The sequence below is a fragment of the Xyrauchen texanus genome, chromosome 2 (genome assembly GCF_025860055.1).
Source record: "Xyrauchen texanus isolate HMW12.3.18 chromosome 2, RBS_HiC_50CHRs, whole genome shotgun sequence".
NCBI classification, from domain to species: domain Eukaryota; kingdom Metazoa; phylum Chordata; class Actinopteri; order Cypriniformes; family Catostomidae; genus Xyrauchen; species Xyrauchen texanus.
Window position 1 is genome coordinate 26,151,590 of NC_068277.1, and position 18,398 is coordinate 26,169,987.

The window sequence follows — 18,398 nt, forward strand, 5'->3', positions numbered from 1 at the left end:
GACGTGTAAAAAGGGTCCATAGAAAGTGAGCCACTCAGTGGAAGGTGAGCTTTCATAGTCATGACTAAAATCAAATCTTTACTTGCACATTAATATATGAAGTTTTCTTTCAATTCACAGCTAATATGATTTTTGATGGTTTATTTTACATTGAATATGAGCCCTAATGTGTAGTTTGAGTCACAATAACACAACAATCCTAATCGAGCAGTGATTCACTAAATAAATTCTTCTTATTTTGCCACAAAGTATGATATTCTATAATATCAATGCAATGTCTTGATCAGTGTTCATTCTAGTGCTTGATACAGTTTGAATAAATATTTAGTAAAATTCTCATAAATGTACAATTCGAAAAACACAACAGCAAGACCAAAAGCTGTTGTTTCTTGCCACAGTGCACCATAATGAAAACATTGCCACAATCAACTGTGAGCTGTTAAACAAACTGTATTTCATCAACGTTGGTCAGTTTGTGGATGTTGAGAGATGCATCCTCTTCTGACAACATTTAAACCTTTCGTGACTTCAGCAATACTTGAGCATCTACACTTCAGAGGCCTCATTAAATGATGGCATGCTGAAAAGAGTTACAGAAACTTCTGGGTTCAATACTAGTGAAGCTCAATTAACAGCATAATATTGTGTCATAATATTTATTACCACAAAAATAAAATTACTTGCCCCTCCTTTTCTTTAAAAAAAAAAAAAAAGCAAAAATCTGTGTTGGAATGAGGCAATTACAATAGAAGTGAATGAGGGCCAATCCGTAAACGTAAAAAGAAATATTAGATTTCAAAAGTATAGCCACAAGACGTAAATGATATGTGTGTTAACATGATTTTAGTGTGATAAAATCACTTACTAACCTTATCTGTGTAACGTTATAGCCAATTCTACAACTTCGTTGTCATGACGATGTCATGTCACAAAACCCTAAAAAGACTGTAAAAATTACGATTTAAACAACTTTACAGCTCAAATAATATGTGACTTTTAACAAAAGAATGAATTAAATTGCTTTTATAAAATTATAAGCTTCACATTTCCACCTTCAAATCATCCACAAATTGGCCCCATTCACATCCATTGTAAGTGCCTCACTGCAAATTAGATTTTTGATTTATTTTTTTTAAAAGGAGGGGACGAGTCAAAATATCTTTTTATGTGGTAATCAACATTATGCCACAAATACTGTCGATTGAGCTTAACTTGTATTGAACCTGGAATATTCCTTTAAACAACTTTATAAACCACCCTAAGAGTTGCAAAACTGGCCATGACCTGTAAGGCAGTGTTTCCCAACCACTGTGCCGTGAAAGAACGTCTGGTGTGCCGTGGAAAATTATAAGTCGATTTTGGTGATGTAATGACTGTTTGAACACACATGCGCTAACTCAATGGCATCGATGAACTGATATTGTATGTATTTTTGGCACTCATGTTGTCTTTTGAAAAATTGTCATTGTTTATGTCTGGATTTAAATGATATATATATATATTTTAATTAATTTGTTCTGGATGTTAGAATAACCACACGCTAAATAGATTTTTAATATTTCATGATATATTCATGCTTAATGTTTGTGTTTGTTGCAGAGCTTCAGTATTTTTTTTATCAAGTGAGCTTAAAAGCTAAATGTATTTTGTGATTAGTATAAATTCATAAGCAATTAGTAGATGTAATGTGTGTAAAATGCATTGTAATTTTTAACGTGGTGGTGTATAATAGCTAGTATGAAACAAACCAGCACCCCATATAATTAATTACCATATCTATACCATTTGTTTGTGCCGATTTGTGCCACAAAAATGTACTTTTGGCAGTGTGACATCACTTTCCACCCCATGTGGTCCAAATCGCTCCAAACCGGTGCCGTTCGTTTGTGCTTGATTTACGCCATTAAGATACACTAACTATTTATCTTCCTTAGATAGGCCTATAGCAAAAAACTTTTCAGGAGCAGTGACGTCACTCTCCACCCCATGAGGCCTAAATCACTCTGAACCTGTGGTGTTTGTTTGTGCTCGATTTGTGTCATTAAAAGAAACACTGTATCTACTTTCCTGAATTTCTTAGAAATAAAAATGTTAATTCTGTAGCAGTGACATCACTCTCTACCCCATGTTATCCAAATTGCTCCAAACCGGTATAATCCGTTTGTGCTCGATTTGTGCGGTTACAATTAATCTTGTGGGGGCCTGGGTAGCTCAGTGAGTAAAGTCGCCGACTACCACCTCTGAAGTTCACGAGTTCGAATCCAAAGGCGTGTTGAGTGACACCAGGTCTCTAAAGCAACCAAACTGGCCCGGTTGTTAGGGAGGGTAGAATCACATGAGGTAACCTCCTCGAGGTCACTATAATGTGGTTCGCTCTCGGTGGGGCGCGTGGTGAGTTGAGCATTTTATCTTGTAAAATACAAATTAAGAAATATGTTATGATGTTTCTTTTAATGGCACAAACCGACACAAATCGAGCACAAACGAACGACACCAGTTTGGAGCGATTTGGACCTCATGGGGTGGAGAGTGACGTCACTGCTACCGAAAAGTTTAATGTTATTTCTAAGTAAGGGAAATAGATACAAGCCTAATTTTAATGGCACAAATCAGCACAAATAGAGCACATACAAATGACACCGGTTTGGTGCGATTTGGATGACATGGGGTGGAGAGTGACGTCACTGCTCCCGAAAAGTTTCTAACTATATCTAAGGAAGATAAATAGTTATAGAGTTTCTTTAAAATGGTACAAACCAGCACAAATCGAGCAAATAAATGACACCAGATTGGAGCGATTTGGATAACATGGTGTGCAGAGTGACTGCTACCAAATTCAAATTCTTATTTCAAAAGGAATTCAGGGAAATTGATAAAGTGTTTCTATTAATGGCACAAATTGAGCAAAAGCAAACAATGCCGGTTTGGAGCAATTTGGACCACATGGGATGAAAAGTGATGGCACACAGCCAAAACAAATTATGTCTAATCACCGAACCAACACAAACACAGCACAAATGAATGGTATCTGATAACCCATATTTATATGGCCAACTTCACGGAGGTTACAAACATCCAGTACGTAGTAGATTGAATCCAGCATGTCATCGCGCTACAGACTGCAGCGAGGACAGACTCAGCAAGTTCTGCACAGAACCGATCACCAGTGATTACCGGCAAGTGCATGCCAGTTAGAAATCTGTCCAACTTGCTGTGATGTCATGAAAAATGTTCAACGAGAGCGAGATGGCCGCAGATGTAGCAGGCAGGAGGCGCAGTTGCTATGTCCGAGGTGTGCAAACTGCAAGCACGATGGGAAATGACTGGATGACGACACCGCTTAATGCTCATTGGCTTAAACAACTTTGATGTTTTGTTATCTTCTAAAATGTTCGATTTTTTTATGTTTTTATGTGTATAAATTATATGTGAATATTCCCGGCACTATGACAGTGCTGTGTGGGATATGTGATATTCATATTTCTGTGCCACCTGCCTGTTACAACTAGCTCGGGAGTACTTTTGACAAAAATGGTCATGATATCATAACAAGTCAGACAGATTTCTAACCGGCATGCATATGTGATCGGTTCTGCAAAGAACTTGCTCATCTCAAATGAGCCTAATGAACTGCATGCTGTTTTTTCTTCAATCATTTGTTTGGATAAGTAGAAAATGTGAAACATAAGTAGCCGACTGTCACTCACATGTTTAAAAAAAATACTCTTAACAATTTAAAATATGTATCACTATAATGTTTTAATTGAAAAATAGACTGCAGAAGATGAAAGTTGAGATTTTACATTTAATTTGATACCAAGTATGTGAACACAGATAAATTGTTTTATATAAAACAAAGCATTTGTTTTTTAGCCACACTCAAAAGGCCCACCTGTTGGCCAGTGACAGTTAACAGGTTTAAAATGGGCATGAAAGACGGCCCCTGTAGCACCCCCATTTTCACCTACAGTCACCAAAATTGGCACGTATATAGTTCTCATCAAGCCGAAGAACTTTCATAATTATTGTCATTAGATCTGCCCAACAGAAAGTCAGCCATTTTGGATTATTTTAATATTGCTGTCGCTAAACTTTTAAATACTTCTCCTAGGGGATTCATGAGACTGTCACCACATTTAGAGAACAACAGATTTTTAATATATTGAATGGTGTTGTCATGGCGAGACATTAAATTAATGGCAAAAATGGAAAACAGGACGTGTCACATATCTTCTGTTTGCAGTGATTTAGATAAAAATTGGCTAAACACATGTATGTGACTATTTTGAGACATGGCCATAGAGACTTTAAAATAGTACTCTTGTTTTTACCCAAATTGTTTCAAAATTGTTTAGAATTATGTTAAATGCCAAATGCATGGGTCCATTTCCACCTGGTGACTTTTAGAAAACAATACAAGGTGGACACATGCATTTGGCATTTAACTTTAGCATATCTTCTGCATGCATTAGATCAAAATTGAGCAGCATGTTTGGTAATGGGAGATTCAAAAAGCTTCAGTATCGGAGCCGATACCATTCCAGGTATCGGATCGGTGCATCCCCAATATTAGTATTCTAAATTATCTTTTTGGTATAGATAAATAGCTTTCCAATCAGTGACTCTTAGAAAACAACCACAACCTGACCTTATGCTATGCTGATAATTGATGCCCTTTAGTCACTGATGTACATTAGCCTTCAGGTTGGTAAATCCTTAAGAAATGTATAGAAATGCCAAAAAAAATAATAAAATTGTCATGCTTATAATTTTACGAGGGACCAACTTCCATACTAACACTTAAGCTAAGTGTGTAATAATATAAAGATTAGGCCCAAAGTGATACTGCTTGTTTTTTAAACAAAACTTTAATGATGAAGTTAATTAAGTGATAAAGTGTAACATTAAAGGGACAATACATTCGCTTCTCAGCCCCCAGAATCTCCACAATATATTGCCGCTGCCTGTGCAAATTAAAATTGATTGGGCTTTGTTATGATTATTAACTGATTTAAAGTTCCAAGCCACATAAACATTTCAAACAGTTTGGCTACTGCATACAGTGGTCCATCTTAAAAGCACCATAATCCTGCCATTGGTTCTAAACACAGCTCAGGCTGTGACGAACATTGGGTAGAAAATTCAATGAGTCACAGGTGGCTTGAAGAGAGGACTGGAGCCGTTTCTCATTCTGCGCATGTGGAAAGTCCTAAGGCCACAAGTGAGACACACCATTGACCGGAACATGACAAAAAAAATCTTAACAAAATTATTGTCACAGAAGAAAAAAAAAAAAAACAAAGCTCTTAAAATAAAACTAATTATAATTTTTGCTTTTTCCACAGCAATGAATTGAACAGAATGAAATCGATGCGTGATATAATGTAAACCTCAGTTTACTGCAGACTGCCAATTATGTTTTTTCAGAGCAGATATTGACTGACAACAACTTCACACTCTCAGACTTTCGAGGCACATATAGGGTGAAAAATAGTGATGCCACCTTTATGTTGACTACACAAACAAGTAATGTTTCAGACAGATGATGCCAAAGTTTACTACAGCCAATGTATATAACTAATAGAAACTAAACTGCCTAAACAAATAATAAATATATTTTAAAATAATTGTAAAAAATGGTAACACTTTACAATAAGGTTTTACATGTTAACATTAGATAATGCATAAGGCATCACGAACAAACAATATTTTTACAGCATTTGTTAATCTTAGCTCATTATATATTTATACTTTTGTTCATTGTTAGTTCATAATGCATTAATCATAATGCATAAAACTTTGTTACTATATGTAGCAACCACCTTGTATACAGCCTTATTGTAAAGTGGTACCCAAACAAATAAATAAATAGTAAAGCAACACATTGCAAAATTGCATTCTTGAAAATCTAGCAAAAGTAGCATTTAAAAAATGGCTGTCGATGATGTGCCTGGGAACAGCAACGTGCTCGAGTATGAACACAGAAAAAGAGCTGAAGCCTCAGAATCAGACAGCGAGAATAATAGTGAAAGTCAGGTGTCTCACACAGTGTAACATAACTCAGACAGAAAACAAGAACTTGTCTTTCAATGGTTGTAATGTTCTTCAAGCAAAATAAAACTTTTGCAGCATATACACTCACACAAATATCGGTGTTCAATGTGCAGCTTTATGTGTACTTCTTACACCGATAATATGTGGACACAGATTTTATGACATAAATTATACAGAACCGTATTCAATCCAAATCTATTCATTAAAAAAAGCCAATAAATAAGTAAATATGTAATGGCCTGATGGCACAAATGCCAAAAGCTTTCATCAATGCATTAAAATGTCATAAACCATAGGATAATACAAATATATTTGACATCACACTTGAAATATTCTTAATAGCCATGACAAAACTTTCAAGGCAATAACAGACATGATCTAGAATTTAATATTGCCTCAATTTAAAGTAGGACAAAATGGAGAGGAATTAGATAAGTGTGCAAAGGAGGCTTAGCAACGTAACCTGGCAAAAACTATTTACTTTTTTCCCCAGTTTGAAATCTTGTTTCCAGGTGTCATTACAGCTCTCATATAAGGGAGAACTGATGTTACTACTCCAAGAACAGGTGAACAATCTCAGAGGTCAAACTAGTCTGAACCTGGTCATACTTAAATCTCAATTAATGGGCGTATCTGGAACAATGCACTTATTCAAAGCACTAAAACTACTTGAAGCACAGAGTGAATGGCCTTATATGTAAGTACACAGAAGATTTAACTAATCTTTGTTAGTCTAAAAACATGTAGATCTCATTTCAAATTTACTGGAATTATCATATATATTTTATTATTAATTGGAATGTTACCTTTATTTACAATATGTAGGAACAAGTCAGAATGACTAGCCTAAATGAAAACTCAACAATATGTTACAGTATATTTGCTTAGCAGCACAGGTTTGATGACCTTGAATTTAACGTTTAAACATGACCGTTTACCCTCTGACAGAACTATCTTTTTTTTTTTTTTTTTTGGCCGATGTGGACTAGACTTAAAACCAATAAATAAAAAAATCAAAGTCAAACAGCTGCCAGCACCATATCCACCTCATGAACCAACATACATATAAAATACTAAATGCCTGTGTCTAAATTTAAATTAAGCAGTTTTTGAATTTTTAAATATAAAAAGAGATTTGCTTAAATGTTGCATCTTGCGCAAGAACATTAAAGAAGAGTCAATCAATGACAAACTTTTCAAAACTCCATACCCTATTTAGGGCACAACAACTGAAACAAGCATCAGCCCAACTTTTCAAGTGTTTGAATCAGTTAGAATGCATTAATGATTAACAGTGTGTAATGTTTTGTTTCACTTTAGTATAAACACAAAATTCTTAACAGCACTACAAGAGTACTGTAAACTGTCTAATGTCCTCGGTCAAAAGTAAACCGTTTCCTGTGGTACTAAGAGACCATAAAGAAAATATTGCTAGGATTCTACACACAGAAATTTCTATTAAAGATGACACATTTATTTAAAATGCGAACTGGGGGGAAAATTACAACCCAAAACTTTAGACAACTAGGCCAATTACTGTGTTCCATTAAAAAATCCTAAAATGTTACCACATTTAAATTACTAAACAAGGTTAAACTGAAATGTTAAAGCAAATACAATAATTTCTCGCCCCATCACAGAGAAACTTAACTCAAGCAACAGAAACTGACCTAGTACTCAGACCTGGCCAAACAATAATAATAATTAAAAAAAATTACTTTCCATCAGATTCATGATGTTACAAAGTGTGTGCTGTGGACTCGAGCACATGGCTGAGCACCCATGGAAAAACACAAGATATTCCCCATTAATTTTCATTAGGGCACCCTTGGGCAGAAACATAAATCGGTGCCTGTGCTGTGGACTGTTGCGTTTTTAGGTGTGTTAGGGGTCTGCTGGTGTATTATGAGTGTGATGTGAGTGATGGTGTATCAGGATTAAGATGTGTAATGATGTATAAGGAGTGTGTATTAGGAATATGATGTTTTGTATTGGAGTGTGTATCAAAAGTGTGATGTATGTGGTGGTGTATTAAGAGTTTGATGAGTCAGGAGTTCAATGGTTTGATGAGTGTCTCCGAGTATGATGGAGTGTGATGCGTATCAAGACGGATAAATTATGATGGCGTATAAGTTGTGTAATGGCATATAAAGTGTGTGATGGTGTATTAGTAGTGAGATATGTGTGACAGTGTTGTGTGATAATGTGTATCAGGATTGTAATAAATTACTATGTGTATGAGTTGTGTGATGGTGTTTTAGGATTGTTAATGGTGTATCAGGTGTGTGATGGTGCATTAGAAGAGTGATGTGTCTGGAGTGTAATTGTGTATCAAATGTGTGTGTAAAATGGAGTATGAAGGTCTGTATCAGGACTGTGATGTTGTATCAGTTGTGGGATGGTGTGTATCAGGATTGTTATGGTGTATTAGGTGTGTGATGTATTAGTTGTGAAATGTGTCAGGAGTGCAATGGTGTACAGTATTAAGAGTCGAAATACGATGGAGTGTGATGTTAATAAGTACTGTGATCAATTATGATGGTGTATCAGCTGTGGGATGGCGTGCATCATGATTGTTATGGTGTATCAGGTGTGTGATGGTGTATTAGTTGTGAGATGTGTCAGAAGTGCAATGGTGTACAGTATAGAGTGTCAAAATATGATGGTGTGTGGTGTGAATAAACATTGCAATAAATTGCGATGGTGTATCAGTTGTGTGATGGCATGTATAAAGATTGTTATAGTTTATCAGGTGTGTGATGGTGTGTCAGGAGTGCAATGATGTATCAAGAGTGTAATGGTTTATATTGGGACTATAATGGTGTGTATCAGGATTATTATGGTGTTTAAAGTTTGTGATGGTGTATCCGGTTTGTGATGATATATCAGTTGTGAGATGTGTGTGATGGTGTAAAAGGAGTGCAATGAAGTATCAAGTGTGTGCATAAAATGGAGTGTGATGGTGTGCACTGGGACTGTGATGGTGTATCCGGATTGTTATGATGTATCCAGTGTGTGATGGTATATCAGTTGTGAAATGTGTGTGTTGGTGTTATAATGATGCATCAACTGTGCGTAAAATGGAGTATGATGATGTGTATTGGTACTGTGATGGTATATCCGTTGTGTGATGGGGTATTAGGATCAGAGTGTGTGTTGATGAATAGATCCTACCTGTTCTCTGGAAATACACGGCAGAGAAGGTCTGCGAGGCATCTTACAACTGCCATAATAGCTGCTTGACGTTTCTCCCAAAGAAACACAGCTGGACCTTCTCCTGGGTCTAATGACGGGAACTTTCTCCTCCGCATTGGGAATTCTGTTGGCCGTCTCCCTCGGTGGGCAACAGTTATCAAAACAAAGCGCCAGAAGAGAGCCGGAGACCCCCGCCATGCACGCCAGCACCGGCCTGAGAGATGGAGACAGACAGCCGAGGCTGGTGAAGGACAGCAGCCACACCAGGCTTGCGAACACCAGGATCAGCACACTGTGTTTTAGTTTGAGAGTGGGGATGAGAGTGAGCAGACCCACACAGCCCAGCACAAACAACAACCTGCCCATCATCTGCATCTGCTGGTGCTCCTCTCCCCATTGCAAAAAGCGCAAAACAATGAAATCCCCCAAGTAGCATGATGCTGGTAAAGACAAAAGCCAACATTTGCTGCTTTCCCGCTTTTTCCTCCTCAGATAGAGGGTCAGGAAGAAATAAGCACAGCCTATGCTGAATAAAGGACTGATGGACTGGGAGAAATCAAACAGAAAAGTCCACAGTTCCGAAACGCCTCGTTCACTTTGAAAGCGCTTAGAAAATAAAAAGGAGAGCGCCAAAATTGCCAGCGCTCCAAGGTAGAGAGCCGAGCCTCGGAATAGTTTGGAGTTGAGGATATCATCATTGCAAAACCTACAGACGTTGAATAAAAAGCCCCTTTGGTGGTCTTGTTTTAATGGAGTGACGCAGCTCTTCACATAGCCGTTCCTGAAGCTCTCCGCGCTGTTTGCATTGCCAACAACACCATCGTGCTGTCTGATTTTACTGTGCAAAACCTCTCCTTCCTCCCGCACAGCCATGTTGTTCTCCTTCGGTGCTCTTTAAACTTTCATTCCAACGAAATAAATCCTCCGCTTGTCAACGTTTCACTACATGACGGCAAACGCGCTCCATGGTCACTCAAACGTGCTCAGGCATTTTGGCCAGGAGGAAAAGAGAGTGAAATGTTGTTGTTTTTTTAGCAGATTCGAGCTCTATGTCGCCGTCTAGGTGTGACAGTTTGTAACAATGAGTAGAGCGCGCGAGACAGGCACGCGCGCTCTGCAGCGCAGCCAAACCGCGCGCACATTGAATTTATATGTGTGTGTTCTCCTTTGCAATCAGCTTTCCATACTTTCCTAAAGTCATTGCGGTATGGACATTTAAAATGCTTTAGAAGCCAGTATGACATTTGCACACACACAAAAAGTCTGAAGAACAACACTTAAAACAACAGCAATGTGTTTGGGTGTGCGTAAGTGTGCCGTGTCATTTAGAAACACTTCAGGAGTGTGTGTGTGTGTGTGTGTGTGTGTGTGTGTGTGTGTGTGTGTGTGTGTGTGTGTGTGTGTGTGTGTGTGTGTGTGTGTGTGTGTGTGTGTGTGTGCGTGTATTTATCACTTTGTGGGGACCAAATGTCCCCATAAGTATAGTAAAACCCGAAATGTTTGACCTTGTGGGGACATTTTGTCGGTCCCCATGAGGAAAACAGCTTATAAATCATACTAAATTATGTTTTTTGAAAATGTAAAAATGCAGAAAGTTTTCTGTGAGGGTTAGGTTTAGGGGTTGTGTTAGGTTTAGGGGATAGAATATAAAGTTTGTACAGTATAAAAACCATTATGTCTATGGAAAGTCCCCATAAAACATGGAAACACAACATGTGTGTGTGTGTGTGTGTGTGTTTGAGACGACTATCCATTCCTTGAATATATAGTTTGATTATAAACCTACACAGCATAGCATAATAATAAAACTATAGTGGGTCACTAGTCAGTAATGTCAATAGCACTGATTATTCAGGAAATATTATTTCAGGTTTGCTGGTGCTCATGAAGCAACAGTGGCCCTACTCGTTTTAGTGCAAGCACCACAAGAGGTCACTAACATGGACACATATGTTAAAGCTTTGTTTATACATTACCATATCCTTTTAGGGCATAAGGTATATATAAAAAAGAAAGAAAGAAAGAAAGAAAGAAAGAAAGAAAGAAAGAAAGAAAGAAAGAAAGAAAAACTGTTATTTGCCTGGCCAGAAAGAGCTAGGTTTAATTCTTAATATTATAAGATTACGTTTAATTATGGAAATATGAAGAAACAACATGACCTGCTGCCCATGATCATTTGTCCTTATTCAGTCAACACCTTTTCCCTTTCCCAGTGATAAAAACAATATTGCAAATTGGGGGAAATCCCTGAGTTTTCAATACTTCAGGTAGGAGGCTTTTTAAGAAAAAAATTTAAACTTTTCACTAAAGCACAGTCACAAAGACTGGATTGTTTAATGGTCTTAAAATGACTCATATTTAAAAAAAAAAAAAAAAAACCTGATTTCAGATTCTGTGACAATTGACTGTATTCCATATTGATGAACAAAAACAATCCATGTAATTGGCTAAATGTTGCCTATTGTGGTTCATACATACGGCAAAATTATTTTTGATTTCAAAAGATAGAGACTGCTGCTTTCATATTGCATTGAAGCTGACCTCATTTACTTTACCTCTGTGCTGTAATCCCCATAGCTATCCAAATAGCTTTTTCATGATTCTAACTGCATAAGTGAAGTTGTGGTTGAGTATACAAGTCAATAAAACTGCCAGTGATTCTCAGGTGAGGATGTTGTTCAAACTAATCTATCCTACAAGTTTTTATTGGACTGGTAGACAGCAGTTGAGCAAGTGGCTGACATGACATATACAAAAATGTATAAACATTTATCAGGAATGAGGGCCTTTAACATACTTATATATTTCTACAAGAGATACAACACACTTTTCAAATGTAACTCCTTAAAACAGTGGTTCTCAACCAGTGGGGAAAAGGCACCACTAAGCACTCACTCAGACCATTTTTATGTAGGAGAAAGTGGCCTGTGAATATTGTCTTGGTCTGTGGGGGACCATGGAGTCAAAATGGTTGAGATTCCGAGCCTCAAAACACACAGAAAAATGACCAAACTAACAAAGGCCAATTTAACTAATTTTAACTATTTATACATTTAACTGCATATGTTTTTTGCATCCACAAGTATAGCAGTTTTCTTGAGAAAATATTGTATATACACTGGTGACCAAAGGTTTGGAATAATGTACAAATTTTGCTCTTATGGAAAGAAATTGGTACTTTTATTCACCAAAGTTGCATTCAGCTGATCACAATGTATAGTCAGGATATTAATAAGGTAAACAATTACAATTACAATTTGAAAAAAAAAGTTCAGAACTTCTTAAACTACTTCAAAGTGTTCTCATCAAAAAATCCTTCACTTGCATCCTTCACTTGCCAAATGTCTGTGTTTCTTTGCCCACTCTAACCTTATCTTTTTGTTTTTCTTTTTTCCCAATTCTTCCCATAAGGCCTGCACCCCTGAGTCTTCTCTTTACTGTTGCAAATGAAACTAGTGTTGAGCGTGTAGAATTCAAATGAAGCCGTCAGCTGAGGACGTGTGAATCGTCTATTTCTCAAATTAGAGACTCTGATGTACTTATCCTCTTGATTAGTTGTACATCTGGCCTTCCACATCTCTTTCTGTCCTTGTTAGAGCCAGTTGTCCTTTGACTTTGAAGACTGTAGTGTACACCTTTGAATGAAATCTTCAGGTTTTTTTTTTTTTTTTTTTGCAATTTCAAGCATTGTAAAGCCTTAATTCCTCAAAACAATGATTGACTGCCAAGTTTTAGAGAAAGCTTAACCTTAAGACCTTAAGACATGCCAGTTTATTGCATACTGTGGCAACTCAAAACAAACACAAGCACAAAGACGATGTTAAGCTTCATTTAACAAACCAAATAGCTTTCAGCAGTATTTGATATAATGACAAGTGACTTTCTAGTACTAAATTTAGTATGATTACTCAAGGATGTTGGTGTGATGGCTGCTGGAAATGGGGCCTGTCTAGATTTGATAAAAAAAATGACTTTTTTCAAATAGTGATGGTGCTGTTTTTTTTACACAAGTAATGTCCCCTGGCTATTCTTTGGGAACAGTTGAAAGACACTTTGGTGTAAAGTACCAATTTCCTTTCGAAACAGCAAATCTGTACATTATTCCAAACTTTTGGCATAATGTACATAATAATTGATATTGCAATATTAATCTAATTATATGAATAATTCCAAATTATATATTAATTGTGAGGGGAAGTGTCCTTTTTAAGTTTTTTAGTTTGAATGCTAAAATTGTTAGTTCTAATTACTTAAAAAGAACTACGACTGAATTCCCCTTAAAATCTCAAAATGGCTAATAGACTATCTGAATAAAATATTTATCTGCATATTTATAAAGCTTTTATTTGTCAGAAAACGTGATTCAGTGTTTCTAAGTGTCAGTGTTGTTCATTTTTCCATATAAATTTTGAATAACTCAAGGAAATAGTAAAAACACAACATAACCATAAAAATACATCACACAAACATAGACATGTACTATTCAAGAGGGAATAGCATAGGAATTAAGACACTTACAGATGCACTTATGAAATAGAATGTGTTGGTATAGAGGTATTCTACCAAGAGAGATCAATTATGATTTTTAACTTTTACAATCCATGTGATAAAATTTCACAAGAGTTACTTGAAAAGGTTGGTGGAAATACAGGGAAACTATGGTGTGGAGAATTCAATGCACATAATTGGCTATGGGGTAGTACAAAGATAGTTTGTAATGGGGAAATAGTGGAACAATTTATGGATGATAGAGCACTGGTATTGTCACGACTGGTGTGGAAGCAGGACAAGACAGACGAGAGGTGCGGATCCAAACGCGATTTTATTAAATAATAGGAGGAACACAAAACACTGGAACAAAAATAAATGGTCCACGATGGGAAAAGTAACTCAAACACAAACTAACACACGGGTGAAAAGAACACTTACACTGGAACAAATGAAAGGTCCACGATGGGAAAATGAAGTTAACACACGAACACGAACACGAAACATCCACGAACGATCAAACATGGTAACAAGAGCAGGCATAAAACATTGGAAACATGGAACATCACATACAACGATCGACCAGGAGTGGAAAACACACAGGGTTTATATACACAGACACAGGAGGATCACAAACGACAAACAGGTGCAAACAATGACACAATAATGGCAGTGAGAAGATCTGGGAATTGTGGGAAGTGTAGTTTTTCCAAGGCTCGAGAGGCTTGAGAGGCAGAGCCCAGGAAGACTCGAGTGACTTGAGGGGCGGAGCCCTGTGAGGCTCGAGAGACTTGAGGGGCGGAGCCCTGGGAGGCTCGAGAGGCATAGCCCTGGGAGGCTCGAGAGGCATAGCCCTGGGAGGCTCGAGAGGCATAGCCCTGGGAGGCTCCAGAGGCATAGCCCTGGGAGGCTCCAGAGGCATAGCCCTGGGAGGCTCGAGAGGCTTGAGAGGCGGAGCCCTGGGAGGCTCGGGAAGAGGAGCCCTGGAAGACTCGAGAGACTTGGGAGGCGGAGCCCTGGGAGGCTCGAGAGGCGGAGCCCTGGGTGGCTCGAGAGACTCGAGAGGAGGAGCCCTGGGAGGCTCGAGAGGCGGAGCCCTGGGAGGCTCGAGAGACTTGAGAGGCGGAGCCCTAGAAGGCTCGGGAGGAGGAGCCCTGGAAGACTCGAGGGGCGCTGGCTCTTGGACGGTCGAGGCTACAGGCGCTGGCTCTGGGACGGTCGAGGCTACAGGCGCTGGCTCTGGGACGGTCGAGGCTACAGGCGCTGGCTCTGGGACGGTCGAGGCTACAAGCGCTGGCTCTGGGACGGTCGAGGCTACAGGCGCTGGCTCTGGGACGGTCGAGGCTACAGGCGCTGGCTCTGGGACGGTCGAGGCTACAGGCGCAGGCCCTCTGACGTTTGAAGCTTCTGGCACTGGCTCACTGATGTTTGGGGTTTCAGGCTCACTGACCGTGGCTGACGTGGGCTCAGGCTCGCAGACCGGGGCAGGCGATGGCTGGGAGACGGAAGCCCGTCTTCTCTTCCTCCTCCGGGCAGATGAAGTGGACCGCGCCGGCTTGTGGAGGGCGACTAGCGTGGGGGTGAGCTCGCTGACAGGTGGGACTGGCGTGACAGGAAGCGCCATGGGTGACTGGAGAGTCACCGCTGAGGGAGGAGAGGTAGGGTCCTCCTCAGCGACGCCCACGGTTAACGGCGAGCCGCAGACCCGCAAAGTCACCTCCATGAAGCTGCAGAGAGTCCACTCGTGCGTTGCCGGTGGCAACCATTCCCTCAGTGTGGCGTTCAGGTTGCCCCTGAAGAAGACCACCAGGGCAGAGTCCGGGAAGTCAGAGACGTTAGCCAGCTCGAGAAAGTCGCCAATGTGGTCCTCCACCGGTTGGTCCCCTTGTTTTAGGCAGAGCAGCCGGTAGTTTGCCTGCTGTACCGCTGGATCCATAGTGGGTCGATCGTTCTGTCACGACTGGTGTGGAAGCAGGACAAGACAGACGAGAGTTGCGGATCCAAACGCGGTTTTATTAAATAATTATAATAGGAGGAACACAAAACGCTGGAACAAAAATAAACGGTCCACGATGGGAAAAGTAACTCAAACACAAACTAACACACGGGTGAAAAGAACACTAACACTGGAACAAATTAAAGGTCCACTATGGGAAAATGAAATTAACACACGAACACGAAACATCCACGAACGATCAAACATGGGAACAAGAGCAGGCATAAAACATTGGGAACATGGAACATCACATGGAACATCACATGGAACATCACATGGAACATCACATGGAACATCACATGGAACATCACATGGAACATCACATGGAACATCACATGGAACATCACATGGAACATCACATGGAACATCACATGGAACATCACATGGAACATCACATGGAACATCACATACAACGATCGACCAGGAGTGGAAAACACACAGGGTTTATATACACAGACACAGGAGGATCACAAACGACAAACAGGTGCAAACAATGACACAATAATGGCAGTGAGAAGATCTGGGAATTGTGGGAAGTGTAGTTTTTCACAAGGACAGGGAGACTCGGGGCGGACAACAGGGACATGGAATATGAACGGTGAAACGGAATGCTAACAGGTATGTTTAAATACAGGAGAAGGCACTAGATATAATATAAAATGGAATACTTTTGGAATACATCATTGGAATATAGAGTGATGATGGCGTAGGGGGCTAAAGCACATAACTGTTAATCAGAAGGTCACTGGTTCGATCCCCACAGCCACCACCATTGTGACCTTGAGCAAGACACTTAACTCCAGGTTGCTCCAGGGGGATTGTACCTGTAATAAGTGCACTGTAAGTTGCTTTGGATAAAAGCGTCTGCCAAATGCATAAATGTTGATGTTAAATGTTAATGAATACTACATTAAGTATAGATCTAACAATGATTTCAAACTAGATGTTCGAATGGTATGTGATCAATGATAGGAGTGAGCACTTTTGAATAATTTGCACAATAAGAGTTAACAGATACAAAGAAAATTATTATATGAAAAAGCAGACTGGAAATCTTAAAAAAATTATTGTGAGAGAAATATAAATCTAGTAAATGAAGAATCAGTGGATTTTGTGGATCTTTTTCTAATATGATATTAGAAGCAGCAATATTATATATCACTCAAAGGAAAACAGGTCAGAAAATGAAGAATATACCATGGTGGAGAGAAGAGTGCAATAGCGCAATTAAGAAAAGAAACAATATATTCAAACAACAAAGGAAAAACATGAATATGACTAATATTTTGAAATGCAAGAGAGCTAGAGCAAATGCAAGAAGAAATATAGCTGCAATCAGCGATACCGGGGTCAAGCCAATAATTGGCACCATGAGCAGCAAAAGAAGCACTGTGACATGTTTCCGGTTAGAGTCCGATGAACAGTGTATGAGGAGTCAGAAAAAGTAAACTTTCAATCATAAAAAACCCATTATTGTAAAAATAACTAAACATTGCTATTTCACTTTTGTCCAGTATGTGGCACTGTTCTGAAACTGCTGAGGTAATATCTGGGCATTATGGTTATCATGCAAGAAAGCGTTCAAGAGTTATAAGCCAAAATAGCTATTTTTCTCTCTCCATACCAGTGTGGGACAGTGTGCCAAAACGGTAGGTAACCTTAGGACTTAATGTTGATAACACGTACAAAGTTTCATCCCAATCCCTCAAAGTGTTGCGGAGATACAGCCTCAAGTTTAATTTTGCGCATTCTTCATAGAATTTATTTAAGCGTCATTCCAAAGCGGTATTATTTATAAAAATTCTGTGAATATATCTTTGTCGTGAGTGCCTCTAGATGATGCAGAACAATTTTCATGCAAATTGGAGAAACACTCTAGGAGGAGTTCGAAAAAGTAGCTTTTCAAAACATTTGAAGGTGGCTGACAGGAAGTTAGCTCGATCATGACTTAACTGGTATCATTGATAATTGTTGCATAAACAACTAAATCTATCAAGACCAGTTTTATTACAGTAGGCAAAAGGAGTCAATCACTATTAGCATTTATATAAATAGTATTATACATTTTGACCACAAGGTGGCGCTGTCCAAGAACATTTTCAGTCCCTTCAGAGCATGGTGCCATAGACATATACAGAGTTCCCTCTCGAGAGGTCTCTCCTATTGCGTAAGTAGCTTACGCTATGGGAAAACTCCGTTTCTCGAGAAATATTGAAGTCTTTATGTAAAACGCATTGCAGCTGCACAGCAGACAGCAATGAGCGAGGCAGCTCGGTCATTGGCTGTGCTGCGGCAACTTGCTCGAACCAATGACGGGGCGACTCTGAACGCGCAACCAATGAGCCGCCACGCTCACGCGCTCAGAGCCAGCCAAGATTAGCATGGCTAAGGCTATATATTAGGCGCCCCGTCATGAGAGTTCTTTAGATTTAATCTCCTTCAGCAAAGACCTTCTCTTCGCTGGATCCTCCGGATTGTTGGAGTCTTTCGCCCGCCGTCGAAAAGCCTACAGCAGGACCGCTAAGAGGACGCCGGCGCCATCAGCCGCCTTCGAAGCCTTCTGCTACGCCATCCGGCGCGCATCGCTATATCCTTTTACTGCAAGCGCTCGCCTCTGCGATGCTTTTTGATTGAGTAAAAGAGTAATTTTTCAAGGCGTTGTTGC

At 39.2% G+C, this 18,398-nt stretch overlaps 1 protein-coding gene across 1 annotated transcript in view; it reads right to left on the minus strand.

Annotated features, from left to right (window-relative positions):
* pde3b (phosphodiesterase 3B) overlaps positions 1-10,326 on the minus strand; it is a 69,591-nt gene extending 59,265 nt beyond the window's left edge. The window contains exon 1 of the mRNA XM_052145539.1: positions 9,229-10,326. Within this exon, the coding sequence (XP_052001499.1) occupies positions 9,229-10,122 (894 nt within the window). The 5' untranslated portion in view covers positions 10,123-10,326. The remainder of the gene's footprint in view (positions 1-9,228) is intronic.
* Positions 10,327-18,398: the final 8,072 nt, after the last annotated feature.